Source organism: Nomascus leucogenys, chromosome 25 (assembly GCF_006542625.1).
Source record: "Nomascus leucogenys isolate Asia chromosome 25, Asia_NLE_v1, whole genome shotgun sequence".
NCBI lineage: Eukaryota > Metazoa > Chordata > Mammalia > Primates > Hylobatidae > Nomascus > Nomascus leucogenys.
This window is the reverse complement of record NC_044405.1, coordinates 7,213,487-7,234,627: the sequence shown is the minus strand read 5'-3', so window position 1 is coordinate 7,234,627 and position 21,141 is coordinate 7,213,487. Positions and strand designations below refer to the sequence as shown.

Below are 21,141 nucleotides of genomic sequence, written 5' to 3'. Positions count from 1 at the left end.
TTGGCCAATTATCCTGGCACCCATATTACATATGTGACCCTACTCAAATTAAGTTTTCACTAAGCTTTGCAAAATTTAATAAGTGCTTCTCCAAAATGAGATATCATGGAAAGAATAATGGAGCTAGCTATTTAGAAATACTGACATTACTAAAGAATGCAGAAAATGGGTAATTACCATGCTTATTTCAACAATCTCAATCTATAAACATTTTTCATAAAATTCTTTACTTGGAAAGACTGTAATTCTCAAAAATTGGAAAGCTACACAAAAATAAGTGGAAAGCACAAAATACACCCACACAACACCATGAGCTCAACTTCCTACACATCTTTAGTATGAGTGAAATTCATTCAGAGAAGCAAGGAAAATAAACATTTAGAATTTAGTTTTGTTATGTCTTACCAGGTTGAGCTTAAAGTAGAAGTTGGTGTTCAGGTACTGTCCTCCAAAATGAATCACAAAGGTTTCAAGGAAAAAATGTGTACTTAGTGTCAACTGTCAAAATGTGGTTGTTAAATATTCAGTTATGTTGATCGGAGTTGATCAAAAGGTCTATGATTGGAAGGCCTGGAACGTCCTCCTATCACCCCTAAATACTATGTGTATGTTTACATTAGGCAGGTTTTATTTTATAAGAGATATCAAAGAGCAGATTATGTACTTCTTTATAAGTACTTGGAGTATAACTTGTTATTTTATGTTTTCAGTTGATGTTATATCCATATGTTAATATAACATTATAACACAATGGGCAGCCATGTTCGTATAAAACCTGAATACTGACAGAATGTTTTTCAAATGGGCCTGAGTCTTTGGAGAACTGTAGACAGAAGAACAGGATTCCTTTTAGGTGTAAAAGGCATAAAAACGCTGTAATGTGACATATCTCTAAAGCATTATTCCTAATAGCATCTACCCAGTGCTTTTATCTTGAAAATTCTTGATAGAGTATGCATTACTCAGAATTTGGGCAATGTAGTTTCCTAGTACATTGGTAAGAGATCGTGAACTATATATTGTATATTAAATAACTTAATATTATAATGCAATTCATAAATCTGTTTAATATTGGGAATCATCGATCAAAAACTGTGACTTTAGCTCTAAAATAATTTAAACTCTAGCTTAACCTTTAGTCAATAGTCGCCCCCTTAAAACTTAGTATTAACGTTAGAAGTTAAATACACTATCCATGTCATTACCATTAGAAAAATGCTCACCTTTCTATTTGCTATAACTGGTATGAATGAATCTAGCAAATCTAAATGTAATTTTAGGTCATCAATTAAAAAGTAAAAAAGAAGATGAGTCATAATTCCTTACAGATTAACAGGCAACTAAATATTCATTCATTCACTAATTTAGGAGACAACTAGTTAGTGATCTACGTTTTAAAAGCACGGATAGGTCGGGTGCAGTGGCTCATGCCTATAATCCCAGCACTTTGGGAGGCCTAGGCGGGCGGATCATGAGGTCAGGAGATCGAGACCATCCTGGCTAACACAGAAACCCCATCTTTACTAAAAATACAAAAAATTAGCCCTGCGTAGTGGCAGATGCCTGTAGTCCCAGCTACTTGGGAGGCTGAGGCAGGAGAATGGTGTGAACCCAGGAGGCGGTGCTCGCAGTGAGCCAAGATCGCGCCACTGCACTCCAGCCTGGGCAACAGAGCAAGACTCCATCTCAAAAAAAAAAAAAAAAAGGCACAGATAATTGCAGATTTACATACCAATATAAGAAGCAATATAGAGATACCTCACGTACATTTTGTGCAATTCCTCCAGTGATAACATTTTGCAAAACTATAGTAACACAACCATGATATTGTCACTGATATACTGATATGACCCACCTATCTTAGTCAACTTTCCCCAGGTTTACCTGTATTCATTTGTACGTGTGTATGGATGTGTGTATTAATCTCTCTACAATTTTATCATCTGTACATCTTTCCATGTCTACCACCATAGTCACAGGCATGACACCAAACATTGCCAACATCACAAAGATCTCTCTTCTTGCCATTTTGTACTCACACTCATTTCCTTCTCACTTGCCCCTCTGATGCCGCTAACAATTGACAACCAATAATCTGTTCTTCATCTCGTAAATGTTACCATTTGAAACATTTTAGACAAGTAGAATTATACAATATACAACTTTTTTGAATTGGCTTTTTTCATTCTGCATAATTTGCAAAAAATTCATCCAAATTGTTGCAAGTTTAGTTTATTACTTTTTATTACTAATATTCGGTGATATGTATTTTCTACAATTTATTTAACCATTCACCTCTTGAAGGACATATGGGTGGATTCCAGTTTTTGGCTATTACAAATAAACCTGCTATGGACATTTATGTAGAGGTTTTGTGTGAATGTATGCTATCATTTCTCTAGAATACATGCCCAAGCATGAAATCATTGGGTTATATGGGTATTTGTATATTTAGTTTTGTAAGAAACTTTCAAACAGATTTCACAAGTGACTGTACTATTTTACATTCCCATCACCAATGTACAATAGATCCAGATTTTCCAAACCTTTGCCAGTAGTTGAGGTAAAGAATTGGGAATCAGGGTTAACAGGACTTGACAAGTTCCTATCCTCAGGGGCATATAGTAAAGCCAGGCCAGAAACTCTCAGGCTGCAGTGGACAGTATATTTCTACTATAGGAGATAAGGAACAAAGGAAGTCAATATTCCATGAGAGAAATAAATGAAAGGGACCTGTGGAAAGAAGCAGTGACCACAGCATAGAGCAAACTAACAGCACTTCAATGTTGGACCAAGCTGTTCTTCTGGAAAGCGTGTGCCGTTTTCCTGTTTTGTTTTGTTGTTGTTGTGTTGTTTGTTTTGTTTTTCCTGCAGCATGTATTCCATATTTCAGTATACTTAGCCTAGTTATTTTCTGTAACTAAAACTAATAATAAAATAATTCCCACGAACACATTAGGTGGTAAAAAGTGCAACTGCGGTTTATGGTAAGGCTATTTCCAGAAACACAATCGAAAATGCTAAGGATTCTGGGGTCAGACAGATTTGAATTGGACTAGAGTCCTGGCTCTTAGCATATGTAAGTAATCTATGGTCACGGGAAGGATTAAATAAAGTGTGTGTATAAATGAAGTATCTGAATTCCTGGTAAATACCACAGTATTTTGTTTCTCCTAATAAAAATAATTTGCTGGAAGTCAGACATGCTTTTGTTAAGCAAGAAGTTTCTGTGCTTTTTAGATGAAATGGCTCAAGAACTGCTAAGTTTGTATTCGGGGAGGAGATGGTGTTGACCTTGGAACTGAATCCAAATAAAGGTATAATTTTAAAAATAGTATTTACTCTGTAGGTTTATTTAGTACAGAATTTAAGATTCTTAAAATGTATTTAGCAATTTATGAAATAAATTGCTGGTGGAAACACTTGATAATACTAACGTGTGTGTGTGTGTGTGTGTGTGTGTGTGTGTGTGTGTGTGTGTGTAGAGTATTAGTAAACTCCTGTACTTCTCCTATATGGAAGCTACCTTGGCATCCAGTCTAGTGGCTTCTCCCATTTCCCACCCTCCCAACGCTCCCCCTCCTCTGCCCTACCCCACACCACTGGTAATTTATCAAAGTATCCCTTTGAACTACAAGGCACATTCTCCCTCTAGGGGAGTTCTAGTAAATAAGATGTTCTCCACCTCATTGCCTTTTAATGACATTTTGACATTCCTTACAGATTACAGCCCTGGGCAATGGTCCAGCTGACCTGTCCTATAATAAGTCTCTGGTTGCCCTTCTTCAGGATAAAGTGCTTTGTTGTATTTCCGGTCAACAAAGAGACCTTGCCTGTTGTGATAATCACAGTAAACTTTTCCTCCTGAATCAGATCTCACCATCGTGGTACTCTTTAATAACTCTGAAAGAAGAAATTGTTCTTTAAGTCTCTTACACTCCTTGAGTTTTTAATTACTAGTACTTCATGAAGAATTCTTACAGTAAATATGTCATGGAGTGTCCGGTGCTCTTAAATATCTCAGTATTTTGAAAATTGTTAAATAAATTAATTCCTCAGCTTATAGAATCTAGGTGATTAAAGTGTTTTCAGGTTATGGACCTCAAATGATCAGGTAGTTTAGAATTATTTCCGTTTGTAAATAAACACTGCATTTTAGCCTTTTATGTTTTCAATCTATTGCCTAAGTTCAGTAAGTACAAAAGAGGTAATATTTCGCAATGGACACAGTCTTGCCAAGTTAACCAATTTTTCTAATAAAATGTCTCAGTGTTAACACGTATTTGATTAGCGATAACAGAAAACAATGTATTGCACATTCAAGTTTGATCTATCAATGCATTTCCATTATTTCATGGCATGAAAAGCCACTGTTTATTTTCTCTGTCCTCCTCTAAGACACTTTATGGAGTATGAGCTCTTGACTTCCACCATGGAAAGTTGGCCAGCCCTTCCAATCCCATACTCATCCTGAGATATTGCTAAGAAATTCTAAGTATGTGCTTGGACAGGTTTTCCAGGATGTTTTAGTTGCAATATCTTGCCATAATGCTACGTTACTGTCTTTGGGGATTGAGGGGAAAGCAATAATGTGGCAAGTACCATTTTTGGGGAACATAGCAAGACTCAGCTAGTGTCTGCCACTGTTTCTTCTTCTCAGTTTTCTGAGGGACACTACTCAGTCCTTGTATATTCTCTCTTATGTGTAGAACACACGTATCTTTTAATTTTTTAACACAGAGCAGACAATCAGAGCTTTCATGATAGCAGACTATAAAAGAATAGCATTTTATAACAGACAACCTCTGCAATAACCTATACCTTTGTTGATGGACCCACTTCCATGACTAGCTGCAAGTCTCCCTGCCATTTTCCCATCCTGCCTCATGTGACCAGGACAAGCTCCCACCCATACCAGATGCCTCACTATACTTTAAAACCCAAGCTAGGCCGGGCATGGTGGCTCACACCTGTAACCCCACTTTGGGAGGTCAAGGGATTTGAGACTGGAAAACATAGCAAGACCCAGTCTTCATGAAAAAAAATAAAAATAAATAAATTAACTGGGCATTGTGTTGTACATCTATAGTCGGAGCTATCTGGGAAGCTGAGACAGGAGGATTACTTGAGTCTAGAAGTTCGAGGCTGTGGTGAGCTGTGATCGTGCCACTGCACTCCAGCCTGGGTGACAGAGCAAGACCCATCTCATAAGTAAATAAATAAAACCCAAGCTAAACCCATTATCAACCCTAGAAATGGCAATAAATTCCTGACCCTAGCCTAGGGACCATTACCATTTGATGTTCTCAAAGTTATCTCTTAATAGGATGCCGAGAGTGGGGAACATCAAGGTGTCGATAAAGCAATCACATTAAAGTAAAAAATCAATATATTTCACAGATTCAGAATTATTTTTACATTAAATCATAACACAGATGAGGCATCAATATGCCAGTCCAGGTTAAAAAAAATGATCCTGTTCTACCCCTGCCTGTTAAGGATACAAATCTTATAGCCCAATCTCAACCAGGTTTATGTTATTGAACATAGAACAAAGAAAAAGAAGAGAATATTTATAAATATAAGATAATTTTAGGTTGAATCTAAAAACTTACTGAGCATGATATAAAATGATGCAATGGGAAAATTATATTGGGAGTTTTAAGAATTAAATTGTAACTTATTTTTCTATGGTGATTTTTGCCTATAAGCTAAGCAGGTACAGGAAGAAAATGTCAAAGATTTTTTTTTTTTTCTTAAGGTCTCCTCTACAATAATTTCCATATAGGTAGTTCCACCTTTCAAGTTTTCACGGTTTTAGAGTCAGAATCTGGTATCATCAAGTAAACTCACTGAATAAAAGCTGAAACTTACAACCATGTATATTTTACCATAAAGAAGCTAAAATAAAAAGATGCTGTCTTTTACCCAAGGTCATCCTAACATTGAAAACAAGAAACAAAATTATGACATTTTGTAGATGTTAGCCTACTTGGGCTCTAAATACTACAAAGTCTTCTAACTGGTATTAACATTACAACAGACACATCAATTCCACCCTCCCCTGCTGCCTAGTACAGATTGGATTTTATTAGTCTGAAGACATTTAAGTGGTTTGAAGTGATAATTAAAACATACTTTTAATATGTTCTATTTTATTCATTGTCAGTTGACTCAAGGTCATACACCATTGTCCACTGTTACATTCCACACTTTAAACATTTTTTATTGTAATTTATACCTTGGAAATATTTATAGCTTGGTATATTTTCAATATATCTTGGAAAATTCTTTCTAGCAACTGATTGTAATTAACTTCAAAGGGGCTTATGATCTGACACAGCATTTCAATTAATTTGGTTACTCAAGTTCACAGACACAAAAATTTAATAATGTATTAAACAGTTATTTAATAAGTCATAGGCATAGTTTTGCTTAAGTTGGAAGAATGACAGTCATACCTGCTTAACAGAAGCCATTAAAAAGCACAATTAACTCAATGTTTCAGAGCTTCTGTTTAATTCTTCTTGACAAGGCAAACGACCAGGAAGAGACTAAAGCATCTGTATTGCCCTGATCATATGCAGTTTACATTCAACTATAATATTTAGTGGTCAGCCAATTTTTATGCATATGAGTTATATGATATTTTACTATTTGGGGAGGGGAGGGTTTCCCTATATTTAAAGTTTTAGTTTTCTGTCCTCACATACTCTCAGTCTCCTATTGATTGGCCAGTCCTCATGCCATCCTGGAATAGGTATTTGGAATGGGTACCTGAATCAGTCTACATAACCCTTAGCTCAAGTTTGCACTTGCAGGTCAGAGATTTTTATAAGCCATCAATAACTTTGTGTCCTGTTCCCAATAGTCGGGATCTTATTAAATTATCTGTGGGAAAGCCCCACCTTACACTTTAGTTCAAATAGTTTACACTCCTGTTTTGTTCTCTTGTTATTATAGTCACAATCTTGAATCCTTGCTTGGCATGACAGATTCAAACACAGTATCTTTAATTTCCATTGACTATTCAAGTTCCATCTCTCAATACCTGCCCTAGTGGTAGATCACAGGAAAATTGTGCAGATATACAGACCAAGAATAACATCCAAGATAGATAACATTCTGCTTCTTCCTGAGTGCCAAAAATTACCATTGTACACATTCTTTCCCACTCTTTAAATTAAAGCTCAAGAATGCTAAAGCTTTTCCCAATGAATAAGACAAATCTTATTTTAACATAACAATATTCTGATTAATTTGTGTTAAATGCTGTATGCATGCAAACAATTACGACTACATAATTGATAAGGTGTTTTGTACTACACCTCCATTTTGTTTTAACATTCAATAATAATCACAATAGCTATAGTTTAATTTTTGATTTTCTAAAGTAAATGTGAAAATTCTTAAAAATGTGAACGGATGTGGTTTTGGCTTGTTGAGATACTGATAAATACCTTGTATAGTCTAAAGAAAAGGATATTGGCCATCTCTCCATCCATATGCAAATTATTTGCTTATAGTTTTAATAATACATAATTTAATATCTATAATAATCTGATTTAACTGTAAATGTTCTAGATACCAGACCAAGAAGCACTTTATATTATTCCATTGGGTTCCTGTTGAATACATGTGTGCATTCATCCTTTAATTAATAAGGCTTACAAAAATAGTTACATTTTCTCCAATTTCCATACCAAAGAACTAAGGTACAAATTTAAGATATCCTACATTCCTAATTGTGACAAAATTGAAAAAGTTATACAACATGTAATTTTATGTCCCAGAAGCATATAACAACACCTGTAACCTAAAGCCATAAAAACAAAATCAGTTCCCTAGACGTAGGTTCTTAAAGCTTGTTTGGCCCCATGAATTTACTGCGGGTGGTGTTCGCGATGCCATTAAATGTTCAAACCTAGTAAGACTGTGATATTTCAACATGCTAAGGAGTCTTTCTGCAAGGTCATAGCAGCATCATGGATTATAATTAGTTTAGAATAATTAGGTATATCAATTAGGTGGATCTACTTTTATATTCTTCCATATATAATTAATTTAAATAAGTTTTTGAATGCTGTTTGAACAGTTAAGTGGCAACAGCAGTTTTCAAGGGCTTTCACAACTTTATGCTGTAAAAATTCTGTCCTACCCAAGGTGTAATGGTGAATTTATTATTACAAAATAAGAATTTATAACTGTGATATGAAACTTAGTGTATTACAAATGGAAACAACAAAATCCAAGTTAACCATCATTCTATCTCCCACACGCTACTCTGAATATTCTTCATTCACTTAATTAACATTTGCTAATCACGTATGATGTCCTAAAAAGCATAGCACATATTTTAGAAGACATGAAATTGAATAAGTTGCTAAGAGTACTGCTACAATCTGAATGCTTGGGTCCCCTTAAATGTCATATATTGACACCTAATCACCAATGTAATAGTTTCAGGAGTTGGGCTTTTGGGAACTAATTAAGTTATGAGGGCAAAGCTTTCATGAATGGGATTAGAACCCTTACATAATAAGCCACAGAGAGCTACCTAGTCCATTCTACCACGTGAGTGCACCGCTAAAAGGTGCCATTTGTGAAACAGGAGACTGATCCTCACCAGATAAGAAATCTGCTGACACCTAATCTTGGACTTTTCAGCTTCCACAACTGTGTGAAATACATCTCTGCTGTTTGTAGGCTACCCCAGTCTATGGTATTTTGTTACAGCTGCTGAATAGAGTAAGAAAATCACTCCTAACATTTCTTAAAAGTTTAAAGTTTTTCTTTAAAAAAATTAAAGATCCTGGATATTTCTTCTAAGTAGTCAGATATATAAATACAAGTAATTTATAGTGTTAATTGCATTTCCTTGTTTTCCATTTTAAATGAAAAAAGTGTAGGCTTTATAATGTATTACTAGTTATTAAAAATTATCTAAACTTAAAACAAGATATAAGCCACATAATGTACACAACAAAACAGGTCTTAAACAAAGATAACATACATCAGAATGCCCAAAAATTCTTAACGGCTACATTCCATCAGATTCTGATTCAACTGGTATGCTGTAGTGTCCACAGACTAATATAAATTAAAATATAATTTTAAGGTGTCACAGTTAATTCTGACATGTTGACAAACAATGTAAAAACTAAATACAATTTTATGAGAAAATTGTGATGAAAAGCCTGCAGGTGCATGTAGAAAATAAACAAATGTTCAGTTTGTGTATTAAAATATATTTAACTTTTGTCGGCAGGTGAAATATAATATCCACACCATTAATGGTAGATTAGGAGAACAAGAAATGAATAAGGTTTACCGTTAGACTCTTTCTTGTGTGCACATGTCACACATATACATATACACGTGAATGTTCACCTGCATATATATATATAATATGTTATTTTGCAGAAACTTCCATCAAATCTCTCAGAAGTCCATTATTAAAGTGAATGATATACCTGCACATTGTGCACATGTACCCTAAAACTTAAAGTATAATAATAATAAAATTTAAAAAAAAAGAAAAAAAGAAAAAGGAGAGTTCGAACTTACACAAAGGAGGCAAAGAGTGAACGGAAAGTGGAAATATCTACTTAAAGGATACGTTCTATATTATATGAAAATTGTAGTCAGGAGAGTTACAGCAGCTCCCTGCTGTGCATAACACACCAAAAAGCAATTAAGAAAAATATTTGCCAGATGGCTGTATGCAATGATATGAATAAATTGGCAATAGCCCAATTTTTCTAAAATATTTTTCTATATAATAGAGAGTAGATGTATCAGCAGTCTGAAAAGGTTCTTTCAAATAAAGTGGACAGTTGAACTTTGGTATATGTAAATATTCATGGTAGAAACTAAGGGATTCGTGTTAATCTGAATGTCAAGGTTAGATGACACCTTGTCAGAATATGGGCTAGAATCCAACTCTAATTTCCAATATGGCTTTCTTTCCAGCCTTAAAAAGCATAACAAGTTTGAAAATGTTATTTACAAAACAGCAAACAAAACAAATATCTTTCTTCCAAAGAAATCCCTTTGTCGAATTGATTTAAAAAGATTATGCAACACAAGGTTAAATAGTGTGTTCTGTATCAAGTACCCTGTATAAGAAAGCTACTGAAAATCTCAAAAATAAAATATGACCATATAAATAAATTCAGCAATAACTAGGGCATCATAAATAATAATATTTATATTTTTATTACATGGCATGGCTCTCTATAAATAATTGCTATGCCAAGATGGCAGCAGCAGTAGACGTCAAAGAACGAGATGCTAAAATTGTAAGAACCAAAGGAAAAAAAGGTAGAATCACTTATATGCGAGCTCTGACTCAGCAAATACACCTATGTCAAAATTGAAGATGGAGCATGTGCAGTAACCGGAGGTAAAAGTAAACAGGTATGTTAGAAGACACTTGTTGATACTCAATAGACACTTGTTGAATGAGTGAGTAACTTTCAGTGTTAACTATGGTAAGTATTCTGCCACAATATCAAAGTGATTTGTTCATTAATAAGAGGAAACAAACAAACAAGAAAAAATCTTATGGTTTTAAGTAAACTGATTACATATTGGCATAGCTCAAAGGAAGAACTCATATAAAATAAATACTTAATAAACTTAAGTTATAAATAAGCCTCTACAGTCATAAACTAACCAATCTGGCCCACAATGATAAAACATAAAAAGATCTCAATAGCTACACACTTTAAAAAGTAATCAGGAAAAAATCTTCAGTCTTATCTGTTTCAAATACTGATATTTTAATTATTTACACTGTTGCCTATTACAGAACTTCTACAGAAAAGCAGCATTTCCTAGAGTTGTTGTTTTTGTTTTTTTTGAGACAGAGTCTGGCTCTGTCGCCCAGGCTGGAGTGCAGTGGCGCGATCTCGGCTCACTGCAAGCTCTGCCTCCCGGGGTTCAGGCCATTCTCCTGCCTCAGCCTCTCCGAGTAGCTGGGACTACAGGCGCCCGCCACCACGCCCGGCGAATTTTTTGTATTTTTAGTAGAGACAGGGTTTCACCGTGGTCTCAATCTCCTGACCTCGTGATCCGCCCGCCTTGGCCTCCCAAAGTGCTGGGATTACAAGCGTGAGCCACAGCGCCCGGCCCCTAGAGTTGTTATAATTTCTTCACTCATAAACTAATGATTGAGCATGTAGCATGTATTAGGAAATGCAACAGATTCTGTGATCCAGGAATGAATGATACAAAATTTGTAACCTGTAGGAAATCAGACTACTGGGCAATTGTACAAGCAGTTCTAAATTCACTCACCCTGACATCATTACTGTACATATGAAATGATACTCCAAGGGAACTTTGTACAGGCAAAAACAAATGCCATTAAATCTAGGTGTGGAAAGTCTGTGTGGTTTACACTTACAGACTTTCAAAAACTGTATATTCTTATCTTAAACAGATCTGTTTTTCAGATTTTCTAGGTGAAATATGTGAGCACAAATGAATAATAAGCAGATCTAGAGGTAGTAATTAACAAGAGAGGCAAGAAAACAAGACAAAGCAAAGGCCATAGGTAAAAGGAGCCAATTAATTTAAAAGTCTGATTCCTCTTACACGGGAGTCCTTCATATTTTAATTTTCAAAATATTTGTGCCAAGAATTCATTCGAGAGTCTAGTGACTCTAACTCAGAATGATAATTTAAATCTATAAAATCAAAGAGAGTTCCAAAAACACCAACTATATTCACATAGAGTTCAATCCATTAAAGTTGGTGCTCTTGGACTCCAGGTTAAAAACTGAAGATTGGAGTGGCCTGTGAAATTGGAGACAAACACCTGTTATTGTGGTCACAGTGGCAAATAACCATATCTGATATAACCTGATAAAAATATGATGAAATATATATCCTAGAAATTCATCCATCCTACATTAAGATAATATTTTTAATAGATATTGGTGAAACGGAAAATATCCACTTACAAATATTTAAGAGTTTTCATTACTGCAAGTTAAAAGTTTGAGAACTTAATTTATTTTAAGTTCAACCTATTCAAAATTAATTACTTTTTATAGCATAAAAACAAAGCACGGTCCCGGCACAGTGGCTCACGCCTGTAATCCCAGCACCTTGGGAGGCTGAGGCGGGCAGATGACCTGAGGTCAGGAGTTTGAGACCAGCCTGACCAACATGGTGAAACCCAGTCTCTACTAAAAATGCAAAATTAGCCAGGCATGGTGGCACATGCTTGTACTCCCAGCTACTCGGGAGGCTGAGGCAGGAGAACCACTTGAACCTGGGAGACGGAGGTTGCGGTGAGCCGAGATCGTACCATTGCACTCCAGCCGGGGCAACAAAAGCAAAACTCTGCCTAAAAAAAAAAAAAAAAAAAAAAAATTCGCTTTATACTCAAGGCATGTAAATTATAATACTTCAATGATAAGTATTGTAGCTCACATTTACTGAGCATTTATTTGGTGCCATGCACTGTTTTAGGTGCTTTACATTTCTTGGCCTATTTAATCATCACAACTACACTAAGAAGTGTGTACAATTATTATCACCAGATTTATATGGTGGTAAACTGAGGCACAGATTAATTTATACAAAGTCACAAAACTGGGAAGTGGAGGAGCATGAATTTTAACCCTCATATTCCAGCTCCAAAGCCAGCCTTGGCTCCTCACGACTCTCTAAAACCACTATGTTATGCTCCTTCCCCTTTTAAAAAAGGTCCTGTAAGGCTTGTGCTTCTCAACTCCAGATTCCATGAGACTTGCAAGAAACATTTAAGCGACACTGATGCATAGACCTCATCCTAGATACTGATTCTCAAGTTTGGGATACAGTAAGACCACCTGGAAGTCTTTTTTTAACACGATTTTGAGACCCGCCCATATTTTCTGATTTAGAAGGTCTAGAGAAGTATCTGAGAATTTGGATTTCTAAAAAGTCCCCAGATGATGCTGAAGCTGTAAGTCCAGAGACCATTATTTGAGACCTGCTGCCCTAGAATACTAGAAACAGAAAATCTGGAGTGAGAGCATCTCCTTAAAGGTTTCAATCGTGCAGCTAGGAATGAACCACTGCTTTACATTATCTACTTTGTTAAACATGCTGTGGAAGATTACAACAATGTATATTAACAAAAACTGGGGTTGAACTACATTGTGTACCCAAGTTTAAGCATCAGAGATATCCATCTAGTGAATATTTAATCAGCCTCAGTCTTCCAGCTTCTCTCCTTCTGGATAATACTTTTCTTTCCATTAATTCACTACACAAACATATCACTATTGTCCTTTAGTTTGTCAGAATTTCATAGTCATTTGTTGTTATGAAGTCATATTCAGATTGCCTAAGCTGGGATTCCCAGGATGTAAACTTGCTGTTTTGTGATTCTGGCATTCACCTACTACTGGTCACAGGCCATGGCACCTGTGTCATTAGGAGTATTCCTTACAAAAAGGCAGTGGGAGCAGCATAATTGAAAATCATGATCTTGGGGAATTGCGTTGCTTTAGGTATAATCTATTTCATATCAGCTCAAATATAAACTTCTCTAAATTGGATAATAAACTCATATTCATAGTCTTCTCGTATTTCCTAATAATCAATAAAATAAATTATACACAAGAATGGCAAAGAAATGGGATGAAAATGGGAAAGTTGTTTCACTTTGGAGATGTGCTTAGTTATCCACGCACACGGTGTTAGGAAATATCAGTAGTCTCTTATTAAGTTTCACTTTCATTACAGTATTCTGTTGTCAAACTGCTTTGAAAGTGAAAATATATATTTACAATCGTAAAAAAGTATTCTCCAATTATCCACTCATTAATATGCACTCTGATAGATAATGTTGGAGAAGGAAGATCTATACACATATTATCACTACACCTGAGAATCTGTGGTCTAGGGTTAGAAAACTATCAGACAAGAAAACTCACACACACACAAACATACACACAATTTATAAGACTAATTTTATTTCTCAAAGATGGAACCAAAATGCTGTTGGGAGGGTTGACACTTCAAAAAAAAAAATGAAAGATCATATTAATTAGAACTATTTTTTAAGACAATCATGTTTTTATTTTTGTCACTAATTGAGTCAAATGATTTCCTGTAAAATACAAGATAGCATTGTGGTAAGTTAAACAGCAAAAAAAAAATGTTTATAATCTGCATTTTCTATGCATCTGATTTTATGTTTTTATGTTTCACAGTGACCAGAAAGTTCTAAGGCTTTATAAATTGCATTTGACAGTTTTATCTGGCCACCTATTGGTTTCTGTCTTCTTTATTTCTTAAACCTTGAAAAGTAACAGCTAGAAAAACTGTTAATGAAATACAATAAAGATTTCAAGGCTTTTTTTTTTTTTCTGGCATGGGGTTGTCTTATTTGAAATTCTCAGAACCCATTCCTGAGAGTTGATGGCCTATATGAGTCATGCGACTTCTGAGAACCTTCACGCAGCGTTTCCTGGTATGAAGTAAGTGTTGTGACCCATGCAAGTCCATTTGATTATTTCCTAAAGTAAGTGTCATTTTTTTCAAAGTGCATTTCTATTTATTCTTCCATGGCATTGTTACTAGGGGCCAAGCCTGGGTTTCACGGGGATAGTTATCTGTCAGCTGAGTTAGTCCAATCTTAACTTTACCTTGGTTTATCACTCTCTTCTCTTTCTCTTTTGGGCTGCCTCCTTGAGAATTAAAGAGAGAGAGAGAGAGAGAGAGAGAGAGACATTTTCTTTCTTGGAATCCCTGACAATTTGGGGGCAGTCTTGATGGAGTGGCAAAAATTATCTTGCGTTAATATGCACAGCAATATAATTAAAAGCATGTGAACTCTCTCTTTAGCGGCCACTTATGAGAGTGTGTAAGCCATTGTATAAATAATTAGGAGTAGTTAAAGGGCCAGCCTCTAATGGTGAACCATTTTGTCAAACAGAAGACACAAGATGTGACATAAATAGCTCACATTCGTAAGTATAAGAATGCCATACAATTATAGAACAGGACAACAAAACTTCTATTAATAAAGTTTTTACAAACTGACATAGGCCTATCCTATTATACTGGAAATAATCTATGCAGTGGTAATGTGTATTTCTTATGTAGATATTAATCTTACTTTATTATTTTTGTGTTCTTTACTGAGGTCATGAAGTAAAACCATTCAAAGTTGATTGGGACTACAGTCTGAATGAGATCACTACTCTCAAGGTTAATCATTTTCACAGGAAGATGCTCTTCAGACAGGTCATCAGAATTGGAGGAAGACCCTAGACAGGAAGGGGTAAGAATCCAGTGTGCCTCCATGTCTTGCTCCCTTGGGCCTGGCCTGGATGCTAAGCTTCAGCTGCTTTTTCTCCAAGCTCAGTCGTGAGGTTTTTCATCTCAACCCAAGTATGAGCCACACAAGTCCAAATTTGGAATATTTTAGATATGGTTATAACAACCTGCTAGTAGCACTGGGTATGTGTGTTTGCGTATCTATGTTTGTCCACCAGGCATTTCAAAATCTCTGGCCCTTATGAAAGACAGGCAAGTTTATTAATGCAGAGCTCTCTGATTGTTTTATAATTGGAAACACTTTGCAATGATAGACATTAATAAAACCTGAATCCAAAAAAATATCCTGGAGATATCAGATGTTCCTTAGAAGTGGAGGAGGACTGACTCTTTCCACAAACTATAAATGAAGATAGGGATATCGAAATGTAGAGTGGTCATATATTGCATACAAACTGGGTTACATTTAAGACTTTAAAGAGAAATGATTTTTTTATCCTAGGACAAAAATCATAAATGGGACTGTTACAGCAAACCAGAATAGAAGGTACCCCTATATACAGGGGGTCTTAACTGAGCCTGAATTTGCCACCCAGATACAAAATGGAAAGTTAATTTTCCATGTTTGCATCATTTTATTTGATCTCTGAGACAGTGGTAAAAACTCTCTTGAATGCTTCATTCTGGTCTCTTGACATTTATATTCATTCAGAAATCTCACAGCAAGTACTTTTTTATGTGCTAAGTTCCATGCTGTTGATTTGAAGGGTGTACTGTAGACAATATAGAGAGAAACTGGGAAGTTTATAGCCAAATTAGGCAGGGGTCTTAAAGAACAAACAATGTCTGTTTTTTTCTGTTCCCACAGCCTTACTCCAGTAGTTATTATCAACAGACCTTGAGAAGAAAGTGAATCTTGAGGACAAGAGTCAGAATGATAAGAATTATTTTTTCTCCATGGCTAGCCTTGGATAGTCAACGCTTCATTTTATTAAGTGAACTAGCAGGTTTCTATTCAACTTCTAAAGCATTTTAATTCATCTTTCTATAAGGTCATTCTCTATTCAAGGTAAGAAAGTGATAATTCAGTGCATTTTTTATATCATTTTCTTTCCAGTAAAATACATTCCGGCCAACTTGAAAGAACATTTTCATCCACTGTATTCTACGTGATTATTCTTACTCAAAGTAAATGGAAAAAAGAAACTTATACTTACCTTAATTGCATTAAAATGCAAATCGATAGAATCCAGTTAACTACATTAAAAATTTAGAAAGGACAGATCACCAAATGAATACACACACACACACACACATATATACATATTTTAAAAATAACTAGATTCTGCTTAGGTAGATGAGTAGCAGCTGAAAAATTTCTGAAGAATAAATACATATAAAAATACATAAAAATGGTTTTCATATACGTTAACTCACATGATTACCCATAAGAATGATATGAACCAGATATAGTAGGAAGTTTTAATATTAACATAATTTGGCAGCGGAGGAGACAGGCATGGAGGTCACTGGTTATATCTCCAGTCATAATAACAGTAAAGGCAACATTCAAACTCAGTATTTTGTCACCAAAGGTGCAATGCTGTCCATTTCACAATGGCTAAATGATATTTTGGCTCCATGTTAGCCATGCTCAAGAACTTCCCTCCCAACCCCCTCAGTAGTTGTCTAGAAAATCCCTCAGCTCAGTCTACTGTTTCTTATGATCCCAGTCATCTCTATATTCTCAACTCGTTAGCCACAGAGTTGGAAGGGAATTGGCAAGGCTTATCCCTCATATGAGAAAACACAGAAACGATATGTGTTAGACCTTGCACAGTCCTATTTTAGACAGAAAATGCAACATGTTCATCTGGATTTTAGATTTGAAATCCCTGAGCATTACTTTATTTCTATGTCTCTTAACATATGGCTTGATGCTTGGAAGATTTAACAGAGAGGCTTCTCTTTGGTTATAAAATATATTTTGTTTGCCTCATGTATTTGTCTGTTTCTGCACTGCTATAAAGAAACACCTGAGACTGGGTATTTTACAAAGAAAAGAGGGACTGGGCACGGTGGCTCACACCTGTAATCCCAGCACTTTTGGAGGACAAGGTGGGCAGATCACTTGAGGTCAGGAGTTCAAGACCAGCCTGGCCAACATGGTGAAACCTCATCTCTACTAAAAATACCAAAGTTAACCAGGCATGGTGCTGGCCCCCTGCAATCCCAGCTACTCAGGAGGCTGAAGCAGGAAAATCGCTTGAACCTGGGAGGCAGAAGTTGCAGTGAGCTGAGATCGTGCCACTGCACTCCAGCCTAGGTGACAGAGTGAGACTCTGTCTCAAAAAACAAAAACAAAACAAAAATGAAACAAACAAAAAAAGAGGCTTAGCTGACTCACAGTTCCACTGATTCTATGGGAAGCATAGTGGTTTCTGCTTCTGGGGAGGTCTCAGCGAGCTTTTACTCATAGAAGAAGGCAACACAGGAGCAGGCATATCTCACATGGTTGGAGCAGGAGGAGTGAGGGGAAGGTGCTACGTGCTACACGCTTTTAAACAACAAGATCTCACAAGAACTCACTCAGTACCAAAGGAACAGCACTGAAGAGGATGATGTTAAACTATTCATGAGAAACTGCCCCCTGATCCAATCACCTGCCACCAGGCCCCACCTCCAACACTGGGGATAGCAAGTGGGCATGAGATTTGAGTGGAGACACAGATCCAAACCAATTCACCTCAAAATAAAATCACAAGATTTTATTTTGATTAAATTTGATTTTTCAGAGGTCTGTGCTCTCCAGTCTCTGGCCCCTGCCATATCACCACCACACTCACTACTTGATACTTGAACTCACTCACTCCACAAGTTACTCACTTGGTTCCTCTAGAATTTGACCTTGTGACCCTAGGGCCTAGACTATACATTTGTGGATGAGATCCATACATCTTACATCACATTTGGATTCTTTGTGAAGTAGATTCCAAGAAACATCTAGTGCTCAAGAATCAACCCCCGTGGAAAGGAGGGCAGGAAGCAAGGATTGAGAAGAAAGAAAAATTCAACTGTGATGTAAAATGAGGGCCCAACAGGTTCAGCAATCCTCATAGGAAGCTGTGGAACTGAAATGGCTCACCAGAGTTATCTTGTCTTGGGAAGAAACGGTCAGTGCTTTTTGCCCAGCCTCAATCAGTCATTGGATGTGGGTTGACCCAGGAAGGGCATGATTCCTGGTGAGGTAGCTCTCTGCGGTTGAGGCAGTCCTTACGGGTGCTGACAGCTAAGTCTGACAAAACTCCCGGAAGGAGGAGCAGCAAATTCTTTCTTAAAGTGGGAACTGAGTGGGGTTTCTCAGTGTCCACCATGCCATAGGACCTTAATCACACCAAAGGGTTTTTGGTTAGGATTTAAATCATGTAGGATTACAAAAACTTCATACACTGATCCAGCTTAAGTTGACTGAGAATGTAAAATACATTTTGAGAAGTCAGATTATTTTAATTATTTAAACTCAGATATTAATCACCTCTGTCACAATTTTAAACTACCTCTCCATCCTCATTATAAGTACATATGATCAATGTAAATCACACAGTTTTATTTCTTCATTCAGTGACTTAATTCCTAGGTTTGGCACTTTTGAATGTATATAACTGAGAAACTATTACCAGAGTCTGACTAACATTTCATTTTTACACTTTGGGGAGTGCATTACAGCTACAGCAATCATGTCTGGAGTATTGCACATGCTGTCAAAATACATGTTCAAGAGTCAGTTGATCAAACACACATCAGAATAATTTTTAGTCATATCATTTTCTTATCATTTTCTACAAAATAGAAAATGTCTTTCAGATTCTAGATTTTGCTTTTTATTTATCATATAAAAACCTAGTTCTTGCTAATGCTGTTATATTAATGTCAATTTTTAGAGTTTTATGCCCTTGGGATGATTTGCTACAGACAGAATCTCATGTCATAATAGAAGCAAAAACACAGTGATATTGAAAAGAAGAATGCACATTCATTAATTATTCTGCTCTTCCTTTGAACTCTGTTTTTAACTGAATATTTCATTTTCTTATGCATGTACTTCTGTTTAGGTCTTTATGGATGAGATGCATACTCAAAGCTTTATCTGTAGAATAATTTTACTGAAAGTTGTAAACATGGCACACTTTTAAAATTTAGATTTTTCCCCTTAATTCCATAGTTTAGGACACTAAGTTGAAGGTTATATTTCCTACATCTTAGCAATTTTACAAACTTATGCATGTTTATTTCTTTGAGGTTCTATTTGTTTCCTACCAAAATATAGCAATACGAACAAATGAATGATGTTTGTTTCTGTTCTCCATTTCTATATTTCCTCAGTGGTTGCTGTAACACTCATTCCCTAATCTTAAACTCATAACATCCTCTCTACTCCTTTCATTAACATTCATTTCACAGATAAAACTGGACACACAGAAATATAAGCACTGCATAATCTAATTTATATACAGATCTAAAAAATTTGAATTCTTAGAAGCAGAGACTGAAATGATGGTTGCCAGAAGCTCAGGGTGATGGAAATGGGGAAATGTTGGTCAAAGCGTACGAACTTTTAGGCAAAAGATGAAGTTCAGGAAATCTTATGTACAACATGAGTGGTGATGGATGTTAGCTAATTTGATTGCAGTAATTATTAGATAATGCATACATATATCAAATCACCCCCATTGTATACCTTGAAAAAATAGACATTTTTCAGCCTATATTTGTCAATTAATTATTTAAAATTTAAAAATAAAAAATAAAATATTGAAATCTGTCAAGTTTGTGTCTGTCAATTTAATTTTGTACATATTTAATACCATAGCTACCGATTTTGTACATACTGAATACCATAGCTACCAGTAAGATTTATTAGTGCTACTGGACTCTATGGAAACACTGAGTGTACAACAGAGTAATAAGGATAATAATGGGTTTGCCCCTTACTAGTCAAACTACCTTGAACTAGTTAAATTTTGTGTCCATTTATCTCAGTTTTCACATCTTTATAAAATAAAAGTATATGAGTTAATAGATGTAAAAAGTTTAGGTCAAGTCCTAAGATATAATAATAACTCAGCAACTCTCTTTATAAATGTGGTTTCATTCGTATCCTTTTGTTTCCAAGTCCCTTTAGCCTGAAATGATTTTCTGATAAAGAATCAGAGACATGAATAACCACATGGCAAATTAAAATATACTTAAATGAAAAAAATATATACTATTGCAATTACAGTTTTAATAATAGAGAAATTAGAGCTGTTGCTGAAGCTTAGAATTTGTCCTATTATGGAACTATACATTGTATTCCATGTATATGGAACTATATATTAGGAACGTATTTCTAACGATAAGATTAAATGTAGGTTGTATGTGTCATCATATTTTCATTCTTTCTCGTTGCTTTGTTTTTGGAAAATTGTGTAATATTTTTGGTATTTTCATATGAAATTAAAACAATTTAATACAAGGCACATAAAATTCAGTAAAAAAGTATCATCAAGATTAATAAAACATTTTAAATTCAATACCCGTATTTAATTGTAACAGTTATATTCTCCTCAAAATTTGAAATAATAATGCAAGAATAACAATATGTTGGGAATTTCTCAATAGAACTGTAACTGTCATAAAAATGAAAAGAACTGAGGCTGGGCGCAGTGGCTTACGCCTGCAATCCCAGCACTTTGGGAGGCCGAGGTGGGCAGATCATGAGGTCAACAGATCAAGAACATCCTGGCCAACATAGTGAAACCCCGTCTCTACTAAAAATACAAAAATTAGCCAAGCATGGTGTCACGCACTTGTAGT

At 35.5% G+C, this 21,141-nt stretch overlaps 1 protein-coding gene across 4 annotated transcripts in view; it reads right to left on the bottom strand.

Annotated features, from left to right (window-relative positions):
- The window catches only part of NCAM2 (neural cell adhesion molecule 2), a 562,762-nt gene that overhangs the window by 344,687 nt on the left and 196,934 nt on the right, over nt 1–21,141 (bottom strand). Inside the window, exon 1 of one of the 4 annotated variants that reach the window (XM_030806258.1) lies at nt 3,754–4,168. The exons of the other annotated variants lie outside the window; for them this stretch is intronic. Coding sequence (XP_030662118.1) covers nt 3,754–3,883 — 130 coding nt within the window. The 5' untranslated portion in view covers nt 3,884–4,168. Of the gene's footprint in view, nt 1–3,753; nt 4,169–21,141 lie in introns of those variants that run through there. 4 annotated transcript variants of the gene reach the window in all.